Source organism: Colias croceus, chromosome 8, assembly GCF_905220415.1.
Source record: "Colias croceus chromosome 8, ilColCroc2.1".
In the NCBI taxonomy this organism is placed as follows: domain Eukaryota; kingdom Metazoa; phylum Arthropoda; class Insecta; order Lepidoptera; family Pieridae; genus Colias; species Colias croceus.
The window spans coordinates 540,135-561,225 of NC_059544.1; the positions used below are offsets into that span (position 1 = coordinate 540,135).

At 33.1% G+C, this 21,091-nt stretch overlaps 2 protein-coding genes across 9 annotated transcripts in view; one reads left to right on the forward strand and one right to left on the reverse strand.

Annotated features, from left to right (window-relative positions):
• Positions 1–401: 401 nt before the first annotated feature.
• Positions 402–15,270, reverse strand: LOC123694074 (early endosome antigen 1-like). 3 transcript variants are annotated; one of them, XM_045639378.1, is made up of 10 exons: positions 15,146–15,270; positions 9,860–9,980; positions 7,859–8,059; positions 6,934–7,087; positions 6,392–6,544; positions 6,020–6,083; positions 4,923–5,050; positions 3,937–4,079; positions 3,423–3,602; positions 402–1,402 (listed from the first exon to the last, which is right to left on the reverse strand). In XM_045639378.1, the coding sequence occupies exons 2-10, from the start codon at positions 9,976–9,978 to the stop codon at positions 1,309–1,311; spliced, it is 1,236 nt and encodes a 411-aa protein (XP_045495334.1). In that variant the 5' UTR covers positions 9,979–9,980; positions 15,146–15,270; the 3' UTR covers positions 402–1,308. The 3 variants fall into 3 exon arrangements, with proteins under 3 accessions (XP_045495334.1, XP_045495336.1, XP_045495335.1); XM_045639380.1 differs by lacking the exon at positions 15,146–15,270 and adding an exon at positions 10,625–13,480; XM_045639379.1 differs by lacking the exon at positions 15,146–15,270 and adding an exon at positions 10,325–10,391.
• The window catches only part of LOC123694073 (embryonic polarity protein dorsal-like), a 42,542-nt gene continuing 36,377 nt past the window's right edge, over positions 14,927–21,091 (forward strand). For 3 of the 6 annotated variants that reach the window (XM_045639373.1, XM_045639376.1, XM_045639377.1), the window contains exon 1: positions 17,354–17,660. Coding sequence is in view for 2 of the 6 variants with exons in the window: in XM_045639371.1 (XP_045495327.1) it covers positions 17,845–17,860 (16 nt within the window). In the remaining 4 variants the exon portion in view is untranslated. Of the gene's footprint in view, positions 15,026–17,353; positions 17,861–21,091 lie in introns of those variants that run through there. The other 3 variants (XM_045639371.1, XM_045639372.1, XM_045639375.1) reach the window with 2 other exon arrangements.

A 21,091-nucleotide genomic window follows, 5' to 3' on the forward strand; every position in this document is an offset into this window, starting at 1 on the left:
TAGGATAGGTTTTATCCCGGAAATCCCACGGGAACGGGAAGTATGCGGGTTTTTCTTTGACTGCGCGGGCGATGATGCGGGTGGAAAGCTAGTAGTCTATATTATAGTATATATAGACACTGTGGCGATTTTTTTAAACGTTGTTTGTCATTTATATTTAAAACAAAACATATCTAGAAGTTATAAAAATGGTTCATTTTATTACATCCAAACTCCTGAAATTACTGAAAACATGAATAAATGACAAATTCTACAGATTAGCATGACCACGGACACAGGTTCCATGATTTTCTTTAGGGGAAAGTAATAAGAGGAACACGACAGTTATAAATAAAACCAAAAATTATTTATAAATTCTTTTATTAAAAACATAACTAAGTACAAGTTCTTATAAAGCTAATACAATAAACTTACCTAACAAAGGTGGCTCTTTTACATAATTAAAAACGGTAACAATACATACTCACCAAACTTACAATATAATCTTATAAAAATATAATTATTACAATAACAATTATTAAAATACAGCTAACAATAATAAATTAACACGTCAAATTTACGCGCGTAAAAAATGATTCACATTCCATAGACTATAACAAGCTGCATAGATAAAAAAACATGGCGCATACAAATTATCGATATTTTTATGCAAATGATTCGCAGAAACTGTGACAAAAGGTAGTTAATGTACACTTGCATCATTAAAACTGTTTTACATACAAGTGCATCCGTATCACAATAATGAGATATTTATTAACTGTTTAAAAGGCGGATCTTGTAATTATCTAATTATTTACACAGTACCTAAATAAACTTCTACGTTCTATAATATTATAAAGAAATATTTCAAAACTTACCTTCGCATGATTTAATAATTAATAATTCGTAAAAATATAGGCATTTAGCATACACAATACAAAGCACGTTTCTTTGCGAATGAATTGTAACATTTCTGCGGTTATTTACCATCTATTTTGGAAAAAAAAAACAATTCCTCCAATTTTAGTGGAATTGTTTTTCGAAAATGTTCGTGTGTGTAATGCATGCGTATTCTTCATTCTTAGCTATTTGTGTATAAATGTGTATGTGTTGTGTCTGCGCCTACACGTAGTCAGTGCTTGTTTTTTTGTGTGCGCAAATTTGTGTGAGTTTGTGCGTGCGTTTGTGTGATTATGTGTGTGTATTTCTGTTTCCTATGTATATGCGTGCCAGTTTGTATGAATGTGTGCGTGTGTGTGTGTGTGTGTTTCTGTGCGTGTGTATAAATATAAGCGTGTACGTATTGATATAGTGTATACGGTTCGTGTCCTAGCAGCCATGCCTGGCGGGAACTAGCGACCACATCAAAGCTTCAGAAAGGGAGAGAGGCCGCCGAAGCCAACTTCGCGCTGCGCCGAGCATCCTGAAACATACATTTGTTATAATAATATATGTTAAGCTATAAGCTTTCCGCCCGCGGCTTCGCCCGCGTTTTCGCCCGGTGGGATTTCAGGGATAAAACCTATTATATGTGTTAATCCAAGTTACCGCTAAATTTCATTGTAATCGGTTCAATTGTATTTGCGTGAAAAAGTAACAAACACACACACATTCTCACAAACTTTCGCATTTATAATATTAGTAGGATCTAGACACGCGGCAGCGTGTCAAGCCGAGTTCAAGCGAAGAGAACTGGCGAGCAGCAGCCGTGTGTATATTTACACGAACCATTTCGAGCCACTTTTCACCCTCTTATAACTCGAAAACTATTTGAGTTAAATAAACCAAATTTGGTACATATCAAGAGGACCTCAAGATAAACAAGAATCTTAAATTTCATAAATACAGATTAAACAGTTGCGTAGATATTAATATCCAAAAATCGCAATTTTTAAGACTGACTGACTTATAGACATATACAAAACCTAACCCACTTCCAGATGACCTAGAAAGTTCAAATTTTGTAATCAGCTAGGTAATAGTGAGTGTACATAGGAAAAAATCAGAAAATACTGAATTTATTTGTATTTAATTTTTTTTTCAATGACATTAATTTTGTTTGTATGGAAAAATGGAAAATTTAAAAAAAATAGAAAATAGTATATTCATCTTACTTGTCTTAAAAAGTAGATCAAAACTAATCAGTGGCCGAAAAAAATTTTAAAATCCATCAATAAATGACTGAGATATAGATTATTGAAGTTTACATATTTTAGGACGAAACATCTGTAGATTCGAAGCGACAGCTGACATCACACTCACTCGCGCTAGTATCGCTAGGGTGGATTACTTCGATTGCATGATTTCTTAAACGTAAAATAAAAGAAAATTGTAATAAAAATATTGCTCATACCTACAGTTAAAAATAGTATATAATTTTACATATTCACATTTATTTATTCTTTATTTATGAGTGTTTAGTTTAGTTTTAATTTCAGTGTAAATAAATAAATAAATAAAATCTTTATTTTGCTTTAAACATGGTATTCAATGGTGATACAATTATATTAATAAAGCACAAACATGTTCAGCCAATACAAGCATGCAAAAATAATTACCATAAATGGTGAATAAATGGTGGTTTCTAGAACCTCACAAAATATAAGCAGTATGTAAAACTAGCCTCATCAAATTATGGGGTTCAATAGGTCATTAGTTGTTTGCTTTGTGAAAATAATTATATTATTCAAATTTAAAAAGTTATATTTTGGAATAAACATTGTTCTCTAAGGGAAAATAAAACAATTGAATTTTCAGTCAACCTAAGAACTTAATACATCTTTGTAAATAAATTTCTGGACTGTCTGCAGAACTTGGCACACATTAAGATCTCATTTCTTTTTTTGGCAAATTAAGTCAACGATTGAACTCGGCTCCAAATTTTACATTTATGTTTTTGGTGGGATAGGATTCACAAAAAAGTATAGATACATTTGTAATTATATTTAGAAGAGTAGAGCTAGATAAGTAAACGCGTCGGTCTGTTAGAATGGAACGCTATTGTTCTATTAAATAATTAAAGCTGAACAGTTTTCTGTGTGGTTATAACATAGCTATCCTATGTCAAGTACATAATATAAATAACGTAAGAATTGTTTCGAATACAATTAAGAAAAATATCATTTCTTTTCTCTAAGAGGAACAACATTTACTTATATCAGATAAACTTTTTGGGATATTTTTTCTTGTTGAACAAAATGTTTAAATTTAGATCTCTATTTTATAAATATTTTTGAAGTGAAACTTCTATAACGGGGTTGGAAAGAAATTTAGTGTAACATTTTTTCGTTACGCGTGACATTTTTCCGTTACGATTCGACGAATTCCTGTAAAATTATTTTTTGAAAAATGAGGTCATAAAGAAGTTTCACTTCTTACGTGTGTACACTAGTACACGCACACATTTTTTTTGCCTTTCTATTGAAACAAAAAGCCACACTAACCTAGTGAGCGGTTTGGGCCACCACTCCAACTGTTCCCTAGTGACGCGCAGTTCTCGCTCAAGCGAAGCGAGATTCGCGCGAACTTCGCTCAGCTCCGCTCCGAGCGAGTCTCGCTCGAGCGATGTGAGCGAAACGCGCTCTTTGAGTTGTGCGCACTCGGTTGTGTACTGTTCACGAGCCCTGGATTTTAATTGTACATGTTGTAATAATCAATTGATAATTATTTTTTTGTAAAATTGCCTAAAATTGCAGCTAATAAACGGTTCCTAATTTTTGGGATCAAAATTCATCGGTTATATGTAAGTTACAACATAATCCCTGGTGGGTAAAATTGTATTTTATATACAGTATAGCTTCTACGTAGGTGACTGTACTGAAGTTTCTTTTTCAACTTATTTATAAAATCTTCAAACAAAATCCCAAAAAGTATGGATATACTGTAGCTGGGAGGTGGTGGACCTAGAGGCTGTAAGTAATTATAATAAATATAATATGTAATAAATATTTTACTAACAGAATCTCCTTCTGCAATCGTTTCTGCGTGTCTTCCAACAGCGTCTTTTTTTCATCCACATCACGCTGTAGAGCAGCCGCTTCTTCTTCAGCAGCCGAGAGAAGGGACTCGTGGTGGGTTAGATCGTCTTCCAAAATGGATATCTAAATTACAAGGAAAAAAATAATTATTACTGCCAAATTTATAGGATTGGATGTTATGTAAAATGCTTCTTTTTGTATGAACAGTAAGAAAGGATTTTAAACACTGCAAGAATTAGGACATTAATTGTTCAATTCAATTTATATTTTTTTGCGTATGCTGATGCTATGCTGTGTATATTTCATGTATATTTTTTTAAAACATTGTTATTCTGTGTTATTAAACGAAATTCACGATGTCTGAAACATTACATTAGGGGGCGAAAATTATGAATTGTTTTGAAATATTATACGAACAAGGAACAATAAAAAACGTATGAAAAGAGCACTGTTCATATAACGGCCAAAGTATAAATAGAAATGTTTTTATAATATTACAATACATATTTATTGACGTGACAACGTCTTATAATTCGATAGAGCCGGCTGCACGCCCGAAAAAACATGACTCATGCGGCGTTACCTCGCTCTGAGGCGTTCCGTGTAAGGCTTGAAGTGCAAGCGAGAGCGCGGAACGAGCGACAAAGAAGCACAATCGTTATCACGTTCAGTTATCGTCAGTAAACCGACTTTACAGACAACCAATTTTTTATCAACATAATATGTATTTTAAGAAACGTATAATGTGAATTGGACCAAACCCTTTTGGTCTTACCACATAACAATTCAAACACAATCTAACTTTAAACCGGGTCTGTCACTTAAATAGTTTACGACAAAACCAGATTAAAGAGAACCCGCGCTTAAAGTTAAACTCTGTCTAATTTTTAGTAGTAGTTTGACAAATCACATATCTAAAAATCACAATAGCATAATATAAATGAATACAAATAAAATCAAACACACCCTTCTATACGCATGGTCCCTCTGAGCCCGCGCGTCCCTCAACGCAGCGCGCTCCGAGAGCAACGCGTGCTCCGCGCTCGCGGCCGCGGCACGAGCGCCCTCTAACTCGTTGCGAGTGTTTCGCCAGCCTGACATACAGCCACAATGATTAGAGTAAAGGATATTCGTGCTCCAGGAATGGCACATGGCTAAGAGCTGTCCGATTCCTGGAGAGCTAAAAAAAAATAACAAAGTGGCTTATTATTATAAGAGCTAGCGCGCAAGAGCAACTTTTGTCTCCTTCACTATTTTGTCTCTCCCATCAACTCTATGGGCTAGTAAGAAAGTGTGCGCACGTAGCGACGCACCTTCCTATAGAGTTGATGGGAGAGACAAAATAGTTGCGGAGACAAAAGTTGCTCTTGCGCGCTAGCTCTTATAATAATAAGCAACATTTCAGTTGTTACTTTTATAGCTTTCCAGGAATGGGACATGGCTAATTAGCCACATTTTAGTTTTTTTTAACGTTGCGGGTGTTGCGCCAACCTGACAGAATATAGCACTGTGTATTCACTCTATTTTGTTCTACTATTCGGTCTGTGTGACAACCCATCGTGACTAACTTAGACAGTTACGTCACTACATCTATACTAATATTATAAAACTGAAGAATCTGTTTGTTTAAACGCGCTAATCTCAAGAACTACTGATCCGATTTGCTAAGAAGGAGCATATAATTATATCATATATTATATATCAATCGTAATTTTAAAGGAATTCATAATGCTAAGAAGGAGCGGTACAATCAGGGTAGTGTAGTATATTTTTCAGGACATATTCTATAACACACGCACACTCTGTCTCACGTACATAAACAAACGCATGTGACCACATAGTTCCTTCCTTATTCCTAGCATAAGACTATCAAGATTCGATTTGAATTAAGACACTAGGTACAATACATATACACCACTCTACATGCACTCGCCAGCTCTACATCGCAAATCAACGCTACACATATCGCTCTACATATTTCGCTCTACATACTTTATATAAAAAGAACTATACAAAGATTGTTAGTATCATATATTTGTGGTAAATAAAATATATCGACTAACCAATGCTCAATTCCGACAAACGATCTTCAACGGCACAAACATCCTGCTCTAAAGCAATTTTTTCCTACGAAAGAAATAGAGTTAAATCTTTTTAAAGTGGGTAATAATAATTCTCCAATTAGTGAAATAAAACTCGATAAAACCAGATCATTAATAATTGTACCAACATCAGATCAGATATAGACTAAACTAGTCCCCTTAAATCGAAGCGAAAAAGTGATTACTAACTGAAATTTACGATAAGGTCATGACGATAAAATCGAAGATAACATGATTCAATTTGATGATGAATTAAATCATGATATATCTTCGATTTTATCAAACAATCTTTGACACAACAAACAGGGACAAAATCATGGGAAAAAGCCTAACCCTTTCCAAGATGGTTTTCTCAATATCCTTGTCCTTGAGCACTTGCTTGAGTCTCTCAATCTCCTTCATAGCGAGACGCACCTTCGCGTTGTCGGAGTCGAGGAGGGACTTGAGCGCGCACACTTGGATACGCAGACGTTCGGAGCACGTCACCTTCGAATAGCGATAGTTTTGATAAAATTGCATAGGTACCTACTAAATTTTCAGTGTATGGAACACCAAGCAATCGATTAAATCGCTCGGAAGTAGTACATTCCTATTTCCTTTGTTAAATAGCACATAATTATTAATCTGTTAAAAAAAAACATATAATTAAAAATTTAATTATGCTATGAAAAAATCATTTTTGTAAAAATTTAAATATAAAGTATTACTTACTAAGCCTACGACGTATACGTACGTACTTAAAATATTGTATAAGTAGTAAAATAATAAAAAATAAAACAAATTAAGTAACTTTATTCCTTCGATCTTTTTTTCACTACAATCCCTGTCAAGAAATACCAGGATCTACAAAAAAATGATAGGTAACAATGTAACACCTGAAACTCAAGCGTCTTCCGCAAACAGCGCACTTCGCCCCGCCGCCTGCGCCACGCGGCCACGAGCACGAAGCGAGCGATCTTCGCTGCTGCCTGTTCTTCCGTAGCCGTGAGGAGACCGGGCGAACGGACAATGGGAAGGGTTTTGTTTCGTCTGCGATGTTTATATTTAAATACAAACTTTTTATATAGGTTAACTTAATGGTGGGTTCAGACGCTTGCGTTCAGTACTTCAGTGCCATTCAACGAGCAGTTTGTGCATGAGCCCGTGTTTATTTGTCTGTACCGTAAGCGCGCGGGCTACTTGCCAGGCTGCTTGCCACACGTCTGAACGTACCTTAAGTATTTTTGAATTGACTTTTTTTGAAGTAGAAACGACCAGTTCCAATTATTTTAAACTAGTTACTACTATTGAGAAGTTATGACAGAATTTTGTTTCTGAGCAGAATACAATTTATAAAGAATGATATCACATATCAATGAATATTGGGAGTTGATACATTCTCTTTCAAATAATTAAAATAATATTTACACATTAGGTCTATCTAAGTCTAGTTCTCTTATCTAGTTAATAATTATTATTATTTCTTTGCTATGATTCACTCAAAACACTTCACTTAGAATATAATATGACGCGACTTATCTATGATATCGATAAATAAAAGAGTGCTGAGATGACTGTAGAATACCTAACTATTACACCGATACTATAGCAACGGATCGATCATCTGTGTGAGGCAAATTGTAACGCATTTTCTTTTTGAAGTAGGTACCTAATTAAAAACTTTTATTTTATCTGAATAACATAATATCGTCTAATATATTATAGATTTTAGAGAATGGAATAATGAACATACACAACTCAAGTTTACTGAAATAAACATAATATCTACTAAAAAAAACTAATAAAATATTAAATTGTCACCTATTCCGCTTCCCCTGTATATTGGGCGTCAAGTCCTCCATGGACGCCGCTTTGGGTCCGATCTTGGCGCGTTTCGGCGTCGCGTACTCGTCGAGACAGCTGCGGATCCGAGCGAGGTTGCCGGTCGGACCCGCAGTATTTGCTGTGAACTTGTTCACTGGCGCTGAGAATAGCTGCTTGCGGGGTATGCGCTGTACGCGGCTGTGATTTGACATTTCTTATTGTTATAAAAATATTACTGCAGAAAGATGTTATCAAAATATTATATTGATCTTTTCTACCTATATATTATGTACTTATAAAAATTATATCGAAAAGACAAAATACACTCAGATTTGAGAGATGTTTGTAAACATTTTTTTAATGTTTACTTCACTAAAAGAAAGTTACATTAAACTTTAGTCCTAAGTATATGTCAGGTACCTATGCCTATCTATATATAATCCATTATTTTGTGGGTGGGAAAAACTCGGGGCGAGCGACTTATAGTATTTAGACAGAAAAACATAATTAATACTTATCATAGGTACCACAATTTTTTAAACAACATCGCAATGAGGTAATAAACATTCAAATTATATAATAATTGTTCCTTTGGTCACAGATTATTAAAAAATACTGGTTTGACTAACTACGTAAAAATGTTTTGAAAATTTAAATTTTAAAAGAAAACCAAGCTAATGTGTCGTTTCCCATAGAAGGAATAAGCTCGAATCACGAGATTAGGTGTATTTTAGACATATAATATTTTTGATTTTTTTACATAAAAAAAAAGTTAAGTATTTCAAACTACGAAATTACATTTCATGAAATTTTAGTTTCCATAGAAAAAAAATATATGTAGTTACTGTCTATTGTGTTTTCTATTCTATAAAAAAAATCATAAATCAATTTCCTATTCATTATAGGAAATATAAGACAATATTAAATGCGTTAGAAAACAAAGATTTGCACGCCAAGCGCGCTTATGTTGCAGATTTCGAGGAAAACCTGAGGTCGAGGTTAAACACCTTACTGATGATTCATTCTATTGATTGTCTATTGTGTGAAATTATTTTTTATTTGGCCATAAACAACGAAAAATAACATTTGTATTTGTAAAATATTTGAATGATGAATAGACATCCGAAATAAAAAAATTTCAATATGAATTTCGAAAACTCCCTTCCTTCTCATACTTTTAGATCTTTTAATTAATTTGACATGAGTAAAAATTCATTTTTAACCTATATTATAAAGTCTAGCCTCTAGGCACCCCCCTCCGGCATTGGCGTATATACAGGGTGTCCCACTATTGGTATACTAAGCGCGAAGGGACTTGTAGTTTTGCATACACTAGTTAATCACGTAAAAAATACTTAAACAACAAAATTACATCAAAAAATTTTTGCTAAATTTTTCCTGAAAATCCATGTTTTCTCCTCTAGCTTCGCGCAGCCGGCAAATACCGCTTCGCTAATATGAGCATTTTGTCTATGAAAACATAATCTTAAACGATAGGTCACGTGCTGTTAACAAAGCTGGGCGGGTTGCTTGTTATGGGTGTACAATGTACACAGAGTTTTAAGAATTCATCTATTTCAAAAAAAAACTGCGTCTGGAATTTTATAAGTATTTTTTACGTTCTCAGCGTATGCAAAACTATAAGCTCCTTTGAGCTTAGGTAGTATACCAACAGTGGGACACCCTGTATATTTTATTCCATGGCTCCGAAATAATTTTACTATTAATTAGTGTTAAAACAATGTAAAATACTTATTTACGATAGCTTTCGTAGCTTTTGGAAAAGTTTTGTTTAGCTTGTCAGTTAAAATTTAATGCTATGTTACCGTTAATATATTAGATACGATTCTATCATATAGTCCTAGGCGATACTTATGTGTTTTTATCCCCCGAAGTCTAGCAGAACTTAGCCCTATAAAATCCTTACTACAACAAATTCTTATTATTGCTAAAAACTATTTATTTTATATCATATAATTTATTACAAATCCAACTTACGTAGGAGGCGTAGAGTACAAGTTGTGCCGTTCGCGCGAAAACTCCCGCTCGGAGATATCGCCGCCGCCAGAGCGCGCCACTGGAGACGCGCTCTGCGCCATCTTTGTGTTTTCTGGCATTTCTGTCAATCATTTTGTATCAATAATAAAAAATTAATAATACAGTTATTGTAAATTGATATGTGTAGGTAAATAGAATTGAATAATAGATTTCGGGGATCGGAAACTTTCTCTCCTTTTATCTTTACTTACGTAAATAAATCGTAATTTTGTAAGGTCAATAAAATAGGTTACCTACCTCTCTGATATGGTTTGCCCTTGTTATTATTAACTCGAAAGAACTCTATTAAAAATCTGTATCTCACTATCGCGATCTTCGGGTTCTAAATTTAAATGTTATCCTCTAAAATTGTTGAAAAGTTACATAATTTTATAAATTAATAATAAGTAGTAATTAATGACTTACGTGTTTGATGTTTAAAAAGCTTTAAATATTATCTATTTATATCAAATTTTGTTGTAGCAGCTCGGAATGCGAATTTGTTAGGAATTTGTTTATAAAAATTGACAGAAGTTTGAAATAGATATCGATTTTGATTTTTTTTTTTTTAAATCACCAGCCATGATCATTGATGTTTTACCAAGGAGTACATATTTAAGTTGCTATAATATCTATTAAATCAAAATTAATCACAAATTAATAAATAAATCACTTTAAAAATCTTTATTTTGTTTTATTAAAAAAAATTGAATAGTAAGTACTTACCTCAATGTACATAACATATTTTCTTGAAGCACATCTTGCTTTGATAATACATATTAGGAACATTATACCTAGTTAACCTGAATTTAAAAACTATTGGCACAACACGCATTATCGACAAAATATGCAAATAACAAGGCGACAGTGATATTAAACAGCATATTTATACCTTGACCCATTAAATAATTGAAATGGCCCAATCGTCTCCCCTCAGGTAGGGCTGATACCATCAGGAATAAATAAGTTAGGGGTGCGGCGCGTCGCCAGGGCGCCGGGCGAAGGCGCCAGCCACCACGGCGGCAGGACCCGACGCTTGTAGTCTATTTTTTGTTTTAATTGCTTGAATATTTCAGGTAATGTTAAAAGGAAAGGTGCCTTCGTGCTTAAAAATGTTTAAGGAACGGTGAAAGGTTAAGAATGGTGAATTCAGGTATAATGGCTAATAAACTACCTACTTAAAAATTTTAGTTTATTAACTTTTACGTTGTTGAAAAACTTACAGTAAGGAAGAGCGGGCTTTTGTTATACATATTGTGTTCTATTAATCTTTATTTTGTTGATTTATTTATTTATTAGCCTTAATCAGACACAACAATGGTAAACAATATGTGCATATAAAAACTTAATTAAGACTCTCATGAGTCGACATCGGCAGATTGGTCTGTTTGCCCTAATTTGGCAAAGGCCTCCTCCATTCCCTTCCATTCTTTCCTGTTCAGTGCTGTCCTCGTCCATGTTTTTTCCCGCTGTTGTTATGATTTCGTCTTCCCACCTTCTAATCTGTCTCCGTAATTGATTATTCGAGTAAGTTATTAATCTTACTCATAATCAATTTTAATCTTACTTGTAATTGAAAATATAGAGCACGTAGCTCCACAGACGTAGCTCTATATTTTCAATTTTGTAAACTAGAGATTATTTTTAAAACGCATGAATGTATTAAAGTTGGGTGTATTATTTATGTTTTACATGAAATACTTAATTCTAAAAACTAATAATTATTAGCATAGACCTTTAGCTTTGATAGAGATATTAATCTGAGGTAGTTATTGTCTTGAACTATTAAATTACCTATTTATTTACCTACTCTACCTCATAAACAGCTAGTTCATTACATGGTAACCTGAAAACTAAGATAAGTTTTTTGGTTTTTTTTTAACTTGTAGACCCGTACTTCGACAACTACTGCCATAAAAAAATCACCTGATACAAAATTTGCAATGAGTTGTGTTATCTAATTCAACAAAACCTTGAGGCAGGTCAAGAACCCTTTACAAAATGAACCCTTCGAAACCAAGCGTAATATTACTCAATTGCAAAGGGCTAACTATAATATCGATAGGGTTAGGGAATTATAGTATGTACCTAGGCTATTTTATTTGTTTGACGTTTCGTAGCAATATGGCCGTCGATTTTGGCGCCACACGCTAGTGACAGGCGCGGCGTTTTGCCGCCACGTCTGTGAGTCACCGATAATGGCGCGCTAGGCGCATTGCAAAACTACAGTCTACACAAACTTTCTAATTATGATTTTATGCATTGAACAGGAAAAGTTACCGTATGGTCGGCATTCAGCAGTCGTTGGGAAGTTATACAATTTATATACTTACTTATGTTATGTAAGATATACTTATTTTGCACAGGTGCTATAAAATTAGTCAAATTCATATAAAATTTCATCTAAAATTAATTACATAATTCAAAAAAGAGACCTAATTGTATTTGTACATTACTTTTGCATTATTTTAATTACCCAGCCCAAATCCAACCTTACGAATACTATATAATCCAAGAACGCTAAGATTATCACGTACAGTTACTTTTTACCTATATTTTGATTAGACAAAATATAATCATATTATTCATCCTTCTATCATAATGTTATCTACATTCACCCCAAATTCCGTTACTCATCCCCTATCTACGAATGCGTAGCTATGACTCATAACAACATTACTGATTCCACTGAAATAAGAAATTTCGCCCACGCGCCACGCACTGAAATAAGGCTTTTCGAAACATGACTCACCCTCAACGTTCAGAAATTTTTATCTTAGTTGAAGATAAACATTTCTTAGTCGTACGAATTGGTGAAATAATAATTTAAACAAGTAATTGATAAAGAATCAAAAATCAAAATATTTTATTGAATAGCTCAATCAATAGATATTGAAGAAATCACCTGGGCTGGAGCCATAATCCTCCTTTATTTCCTTACAGTTTTCTGTAAGTTGTAATACCAATGTATTTCCTGTAATTATTTTTTTCAAGTACCCTCATTCACAAAAGTATAAAGCATGTAATACTTTTCAACCGATTTCAATAAAAGGAGGAGTTTCTCAAAGGAGGAGTTTCTCAATTCAACTGTATTTTTTTGTAAAACAGATCCAAAAGTCTTTATGTTAAAATCGTAGTCAAAACATTTGTTTTTGTTTTATCAGCGTTCCGTTACTGCTCATTTCTTGATGTTTCGAAGGTTTTCAGAGTAGTTTCTTCTGAAATCTATGCATAATATCAGTCTATAAGATAGAGCTTATCCAGGTTTTCTATCATTCAGATTTAAAAGCCTCAAGTACTACGTAACTGCTAGTCTTCGGCGTTGGTCCAAACACTTTGATCAAAATTTTAAAAAGTTAGAAGATAAATTGTAGAACAATGCAAGCCGTATAGAAAAATAATAAAGAACCTTAATATCATAGTTGGTTCTGTAAGAAACTTGAAGAGCACTGTATATTTCTCTAAATATGGAAAAATCACTTTATTTGTTATTCAACTCGAGTTTTATTTTTTAATTGCCCCTTGAGTTTAATAAAAAATAATGCAAGCACTGTTTAATAGAAAGTCTTTAATGTTTTACGTTATCATCACAGAACAGTAAGAACAAAATAGAAGTGTGATGTGGGCGTGGCCCACGTGTCACTAGTAAGGTAAGATCACCTAACTCGCTCTCAGTTGTGCGCAGAAAAATATTCGAGTCGGTTGTCAGCTGTCAAACCTTTTTTCCATATTTATTCATTATTTAGGGCGTGTTGTTCGGTATTAGAGTGGAAAAATGATAGCAGACGAAATAATATCAGCAATCGAGGCATTTCATACCATCGGTAAGTCTTATTTTAATTTATTTTAAATATATTTTATGTCACAACTTCGCTTGTCGTAATTTGTCAAAAATTTATAAAAATATTAAGTCAAAATGAACCTTAAATCATAGGAAATTAGTACTAATATAGATTGAACAGCAAACAAGACTTTCTGGAATATTATTGCAATAAACAAACGAATGTCGGATTAGTGATGCATGTGGCGCATATCGACAGTATCGATACTTTAGAAAAGACAAACATTATAAATATTAAATTTTATTTTATTTTTCCTTAGCTTTAATTTGTCCTTTTTATGTATAGATTTTCGAAAGAGGCTAATTTAAAAGAGAAATGGATAATTAATGCAACGTGACGAGTTAACTGGATGCCGAACAGCAATAAGCAGTCTAACAAAGGCCACCGATACATCAAACCTACGGCAGTTCCAAGATTTAAAATAATGCATATTTTCTGTTTGTTTTGTAAATATAGATTTATACTATTCTATTCCGTTTTTTATTTAATAATAATAATATGAAAAGACATACTTATTAGTAATAAACATACTCCAAAATGTGGCACATTGTACTATACTCATATCAAAAAAATATTTATTTGTGAATTATCGATAACAAGGCTGACATCCCTTAGAGCATAGCATCAGATTAATATCAAGCTAATGTCATTAATGTAGAGTGACACAAATTTCAACCTTATTTCTATGTATTGAGGTTCAAAGTTATATCTATCGAAAACTAACGCCCTCTGTTGTGGAGTAGCTGAATGTTTTTCGAATTTGGAATTTCGGAGCAAAGAGAAACAAAACAGCTAATATACCTAGGGATGTTATACTAAAATAAACCGTAACTTGTTGCTTTAGGGTACATATTGAAATACTGAATTTATAACCTAAGTCAGTTTTTACTCAAATTAAGCTGTCCAATCAAAGGCATAGTTTACTTGTAGTGTACTGTATAACTATCGGTTTAAATGTGTGGGTTTGGCGACACTGGTTTTCATACTAATTATGACATTATAGCACTTCTATTTTGTTCTTACTGTTCTGTGGTTATCATACATTTACGAGCATTTCGTGACGAATTAATAAACTTAAAATTAACTGTCATTATCTTGAAACGTCAATTGAGTTGTCATTTGTCAGTTGTTAATTCCTCCGAGTTTGTCAGAGTCAGAACTCAGAGCAACAGGTGTCAAAACTCAAAAGTGAACAATGTGGGCGGGAATTTGTGTTGTGTGTAATTTAAATTAAATGTTTATAAAATTAACTATAAATAGAAGTCTGTTCTATGAGTTATATGTTGTGAGTATTTTCCGTTTAGTGGAAATTGTATTTAATTATATTAATCAGTTCTAATTTGTAAAACAAAAAGGTATGTAAAAAAAAAACTTATTGTTTTATAACTCTCTCGCTCACACTTACATAAAAAGTTTGATAATCAAACTGCGCATGTCCATTCCGCAAACGTCACAAGCTCCAGACCCCATGTGACACCTCGCGGCCAATTGTACTCAAACGTTCGCTGTGTGATGTTCCGTGTTCACGCATTTGATCAGGCCCCTGACAGCCTAGTTTCATAATGGCTAGTTGTGGCGCTGCATTACTTCCTGTTCTTTTTTTTTTTTTTTTCTACTTGTTCCTGTCTACGGCGCCATTTTGAGAAGCCATGCTAAGACAATTGACATTTATTTGAATTTTTGAAACGATACCTTCTACTAGTCTTTAAAGTGTTCTACTGTAAATAAGTGCTAAATTTGCCATGGGACTATCAAAGTGTTGTGTCGGTGGTTGCACCGCAACCAATGCGACGAATCGGCTTTTTTGTTTTCCGCAGAAATCAGAATGATAATTTCAGGAACCTGTGGATGTCCTTTCTGGTGCCCACTAATTCCTCCCTCATCGGATTGTCGAAAGATCAACTTCGACACAAACGCGTTTGTGAGAAACACTTCGACAGATAGCAGTTCGATGAAGAAGGCAAGAGGCTTAGGCATTCATACCCATGCCTATTTACGGATGACGAAATAGCGCACGGCGTGCCCCTGTCTTCCAGTGAAACTGGTGAGTTCTACCTGGAGCTATAATTAATAACATGATTAAAAATTATGTAAATAGCTGATATTTGGTAAGACAGATTTCATGGCTCCAAACAAATACTTTGACATACTTTACATACCTTCTATTTGTGTTTGAATTATATTTTTAAATGTTACATAATATGTATTTACTTGTTACAGTACAAAATGCTCTGAGTGATCACAATTATCACAAAGTGGAATCAGATGAGAATGAAAATGTTACAGATAATATTATGTTGGTCATTGGAAGGGCAGATATGTATTATGCACTCAAATTTTTAGATGAGATTAGCGTGTTCAAACAAACAAACAAACAGCGTGTTCAAACAAATTAGTATAATATATAGTATAGATTTATATAAGTTCTTTGGTTTTAGGTGATGATTATCATGAACATCCATCATGCATTACAGCTATTCCAGTTGTTATGAAAAGACCTACAGGTATGTGATTTATGATAGTTTATAGTTGATAAATCCATGTTTGTAAATTTTAGTAAGTTTTTTATTCATGTTCTCAGATTTTACTATAAAGCTGTTTTTAAGAGAATTCCATTAGCTGTTATTAGATTCAAAGTTTCATATGTATGTAATGTGTGTAGGTACTTTATATTTAATATTAACAATAAAAACTATGTGTTTCCAAGATTTTAATTTCTTACAAATATTTTTAATTTTAGATAACATTCACACGGGCAGCAGTAGCAGTGTGGCTACTACAGCGGAAGTTGTGGAGTTCTTCGACGATTTATTCCATAGCGTAAATTGTTATCCTGGAGGCGCAACAAAAGGGAAAATGAGAAAAGCAGTAAAAATAAACTCTTGCAAATGCTGCTCTTGCAAAAAAAATTGCATGAAGAGCTTTACTAGTAAATCTACAGAGGATAATATTTATTCTTACATGCGCCAAAGAGAATATAAACTTTTAAAAAATAGTAATTTAGTTTATCCAAGTTCCAAACTTCTAGTGTTGTACAGGGAAGCAAGTTGTTTAAACATCATTATTTAAACGATAACTGTATCCAAAACGAAATTGGGGCAAATTTAAGAGAAAAAATTCAAGATTTGGAGTTTTCCTGGTTAGGGTGTCAGAAAACACACAATATGTGTTTAAAAAAAATGTTTTTACATATATTGTTAGGCTTCATGTCCATAACTGGAGCAATATTATAAATAAAATTTTAAAGGGAGCTATAGAGGAGAGATATGTGCAAAAAATGGCAGGAATCCATAAAATTGCTTTTATGAAATATAAAACAAGTAAATTAAGAAAAAGGGCATTAAATAAATAAACATTGAAAACGAAATCTGTTTTATTTTTAATATTCGCAATAATAATGCTTGGAAGTCACGTAGTATCTAGTACGTAGTATTTTTATCGATACAATGGGCACCTCACTAAAGTATCGATAGATATCGAACTGGTAGGCAACACTACTTTTTACTGTCAAAATTGGTAAGGCTACAGCAGCGCCACAACTGGCCAACTGAAACTATGGAAAACATCACTGTCGCATCTGTTACGTAGTAACTAATACTTAATCTGTGCATTTGATGCACCACTAGCGAATAGCGACTTGGCTATTATTAAGTTGTGACGTTCACCTTCACTTCGCCAAAGTTAAAACTTTCGGTAGTCGGTACCCGTAGTACTTCTCTAATAATATATGAATTTTAAATAACCGGCAAATATTCAGTCCGTTTATACAGTGGTTCAATCCTGAAGTGCAAAAATAAGTGTCGATTTCGATATAACCTGTTCCGTAATTCTTGGAACTGTGCATGTGTACCGAGACAAGACCTTGATAACTAGTTGCTTGGACAAGTGAAGACAGTTATTATAGGATCATGCTCAAGGAGGTACGTCTTTAGTTTTTGATTTGTGATAACCGTGCGGGCAATATTTCGATTAAAAATAGTGAGGTAAAGAGTTCACAGTTTATCAGACATAAGTGCAATATGGTCAGTGATGACGAAGTTTAAAATAAATAACTAGTGCTGAAATAATCGTGATATCTTCAGACGAGTCGTAAATAAACGAGCAATGGACAACGGCGGAGGTAACCGAGTGAAAAATGCATGAACCTGCTCTAATTAGATTGACCAATTATTGACACTTGCCTGCTCTTTGCACGTATTTATTTCATACGTCTTGTTGTTGTAGCGATTTCTTAGCTTCTCGCCTTGAAATTAGCGTTATTTTGTACTATATTTCCATCTGTTTAGTAAAATAGTTGCTTCCTTTATCTGTTACTCAGCTCTGAGTGTTGTTCTATAAATATCTCGAAAACTGGCTGGTACACGTCGAAAGTAGAGCATCTTTCTTTGGATGGTTTTAGAAATGTAGCTGTGTATATTCTTCGATAAATAGTTTGTAGTCCTGATTAAAAAAATACTTTTTTATGTTTGTGACAATATTTCCACAGTGATATCATTTTTATTCATTTGCATCACATAAAAGCAAAGATTTATGTATTAAATTATATAAGTCATCCGTTATGTTTGTGATGCAGCATGATTTCATTGCAAAATAACATTACTTTTTATGACTTATTTATAGTCATGTAAATAATCAATTTGATGCATTCATAGAGTTATTTTATGTAGTGTAGGTTCTCAAAAATTGTATAGTTATTGCAAAATTGAATGATATAATAAATTTTTAATTACACAATTTTAATATTTTTTCTCAGGACAATAATATAAAATAGTACTTACAGCAATTAGTTATGCATACACAGGTACTTGAACCATAATGAGTAAAAAATAAATAAAATGTTGTAAATATGTAGTAAACCAATAAATAATATTTAATTATGACAAAATATTGTTGTGACTGTGCATTTCAAAAATATAATCTAAATTTAGCTCTGAAGTAATTTACAATTAAAATTTACACTTTCATTATAAATAAGTGTGGAATTATCACTCCAGCCACTTGAACAAGGAAAATGTTTGGTGCACTAATATATGTCTTGCAATCTAATTTTAACTGAATAAAACACATTAGGTACCTATATCTGTAATTAATATTTTCGTCCATACAAAAACCAATCCGTCTATCTATTTTTTTTTTATAATGAATAATCAGATGTTTGACCACAATCCCACTTTATGGGAAGCGGCAATCTGGTCTACTTGGATGCACGTCTACCTAGATTCTTCTAGGATCTAGAAGCCTGTTCACCCTAGTTGATTGTATATTAAACCAGCTGTGCACTGTGGTTTCACAGATGAATGCACAAGATATATGTTGTTGCTATAACAAATCATACCAGAACAAAACAAAATCGACCAGTGGTTTTCATGTGAACAAACATCCATACAAAAATTTGTATTAGTCGTATTATGAGGTTATCCATGATACTTCTAAATTTTTCATATAATTCTATACTTATAATGTACTTTAATTTGTTATCTTGATGTGGTGATAAAGAATAAATAAAGGATTAATTTGCTCGATCGTTTTAATAACATAAGCAATGTTCATAATCTGTGTAATGAGTGATAAGTTTTGAATGACCTACACTAATTGATGTTATGTTCCTTGTGTTAAATTACTAGCTTACCGCCCGCGGCTTCGCCCGCTTTGTCTAAAACCTAATAATTTATATATTAAAACCTTCCTCTTGAATTACTCTATCTATTAAAAAACCACATCAAAATCCGTTGCGTAGTTTGAAAGATTTAAGCATACAAATTACAAAGGGACATAGGGACAGAGAAAGCAACTTTGTTTTATACTATGTAGTGATTGTATTGTGTCTCCACTATGTTCGGTGTTAATTATTACACAACCATAACCATAGTATTATTAAAACAAAGTACAAAGTTCTTATTTTATTCATGAAAGAAATGAACTTTCAATTAACAAAAAAAGATTTTTAGTGATTCAAAGTTTAAATATAAAACTTAGCAATAGTTTATAGTACCACAGTCTTTGTTGTATCCTAATAGAGACCAATATTATTTACATTACTATATTTTTCATTTGTTTGAATGAACAATAAATATACAGGGTGTAATCGTTAAGTGTGCACAGGCGATTATTCCGTAACTATTACAGATATCAAAAAACTTTAAACTGATATCGAAAGTATTTAACCTAATGAGTAAAATGGCCATAATAAATTTTTAAAAATAAAACGAGAAATATCTGAAAAATTAACTTGAAACCCTCCCATACATTTAGTATGGGATACGAATATCCCATGTACATGGGTTGATCCAAAGTAATGATAATCAATATTAAACATGGTCATTACAGTTATAATAATTATGTAGTTCTCTAGATAGTCTTCTAACTAGAAAATATACTTCAATATTTTTTTCCTAAACTTAAAAAAAAAACTGACTTCATCCACAAAAACCCCTCCACGCGGCCATCACTTCGCTGTCGTCTTAAAATAATTTATTGCTAAGAAAGTGCTTCTTGTGCCGAGGAAAGAGATAAAAGTAAATAGGAGCTAGATCTAAGAAAAAATAGGGTAGGTGTTCAAGCATTTGGAATGCCGATTTTTGAATGGCAGCCATCGCAACTGATTCTTTGTGATCTGGTGCGTTGTCTTGGTGAAACAGCGTTCAGATCCGCAGTTTTCCATGTCTCTTTTCCTTACTAACCAACCGCAATCTTTAAATTTGATCTGTTTAGTAAGAGCCCAATAAAGTGGCTACCTTTTTAAAATATTCCACCATAATTATTCCTTCAGCGTCCCAAAAAACTACCGCTTTAATCTAACCTACTGATTTTCACTTTGAATTTCTTCATCGTCACTTTGGAAGCTCGCATCCAGGACATTGATTGCTTTTTGGTTTCAGCATAAACATGGTGAACTCGGGTAACGTCCATGATCACAAAACGTGACAAAAATTATCCTGATATCATTAAAAATTTAGAAATTTACCCTCTACATGTCGAATCGTTGTTTCTTCTTTTCGTCGGGAAACATTCTGGCACGCACGGTTCACATTCAAATTAATGTAAATAATTGGAAACGTGGCCTGTTGATATGATTTTTTTGTGATTACTTAGTGAATACATGAGCAAGCAAAAAACATTTATTTTATATTTTTATGTGCACAGGAAATACCCAATTATCATTACTTTTGGATCAACCTAGTACATTTAATATGAAAGATTTTAGCTTTTTCTTTATTTTTTTGGTTTTCTGCTTTAATTACTTGGCAAATTTGAACGGAAGTTCATTTAGAAACTGTAAATAGAGCTCCTCATTGTATTGCACAATGAGGACATCACTTCGAAAATCTGCTATGAATACAAAATGTATGGG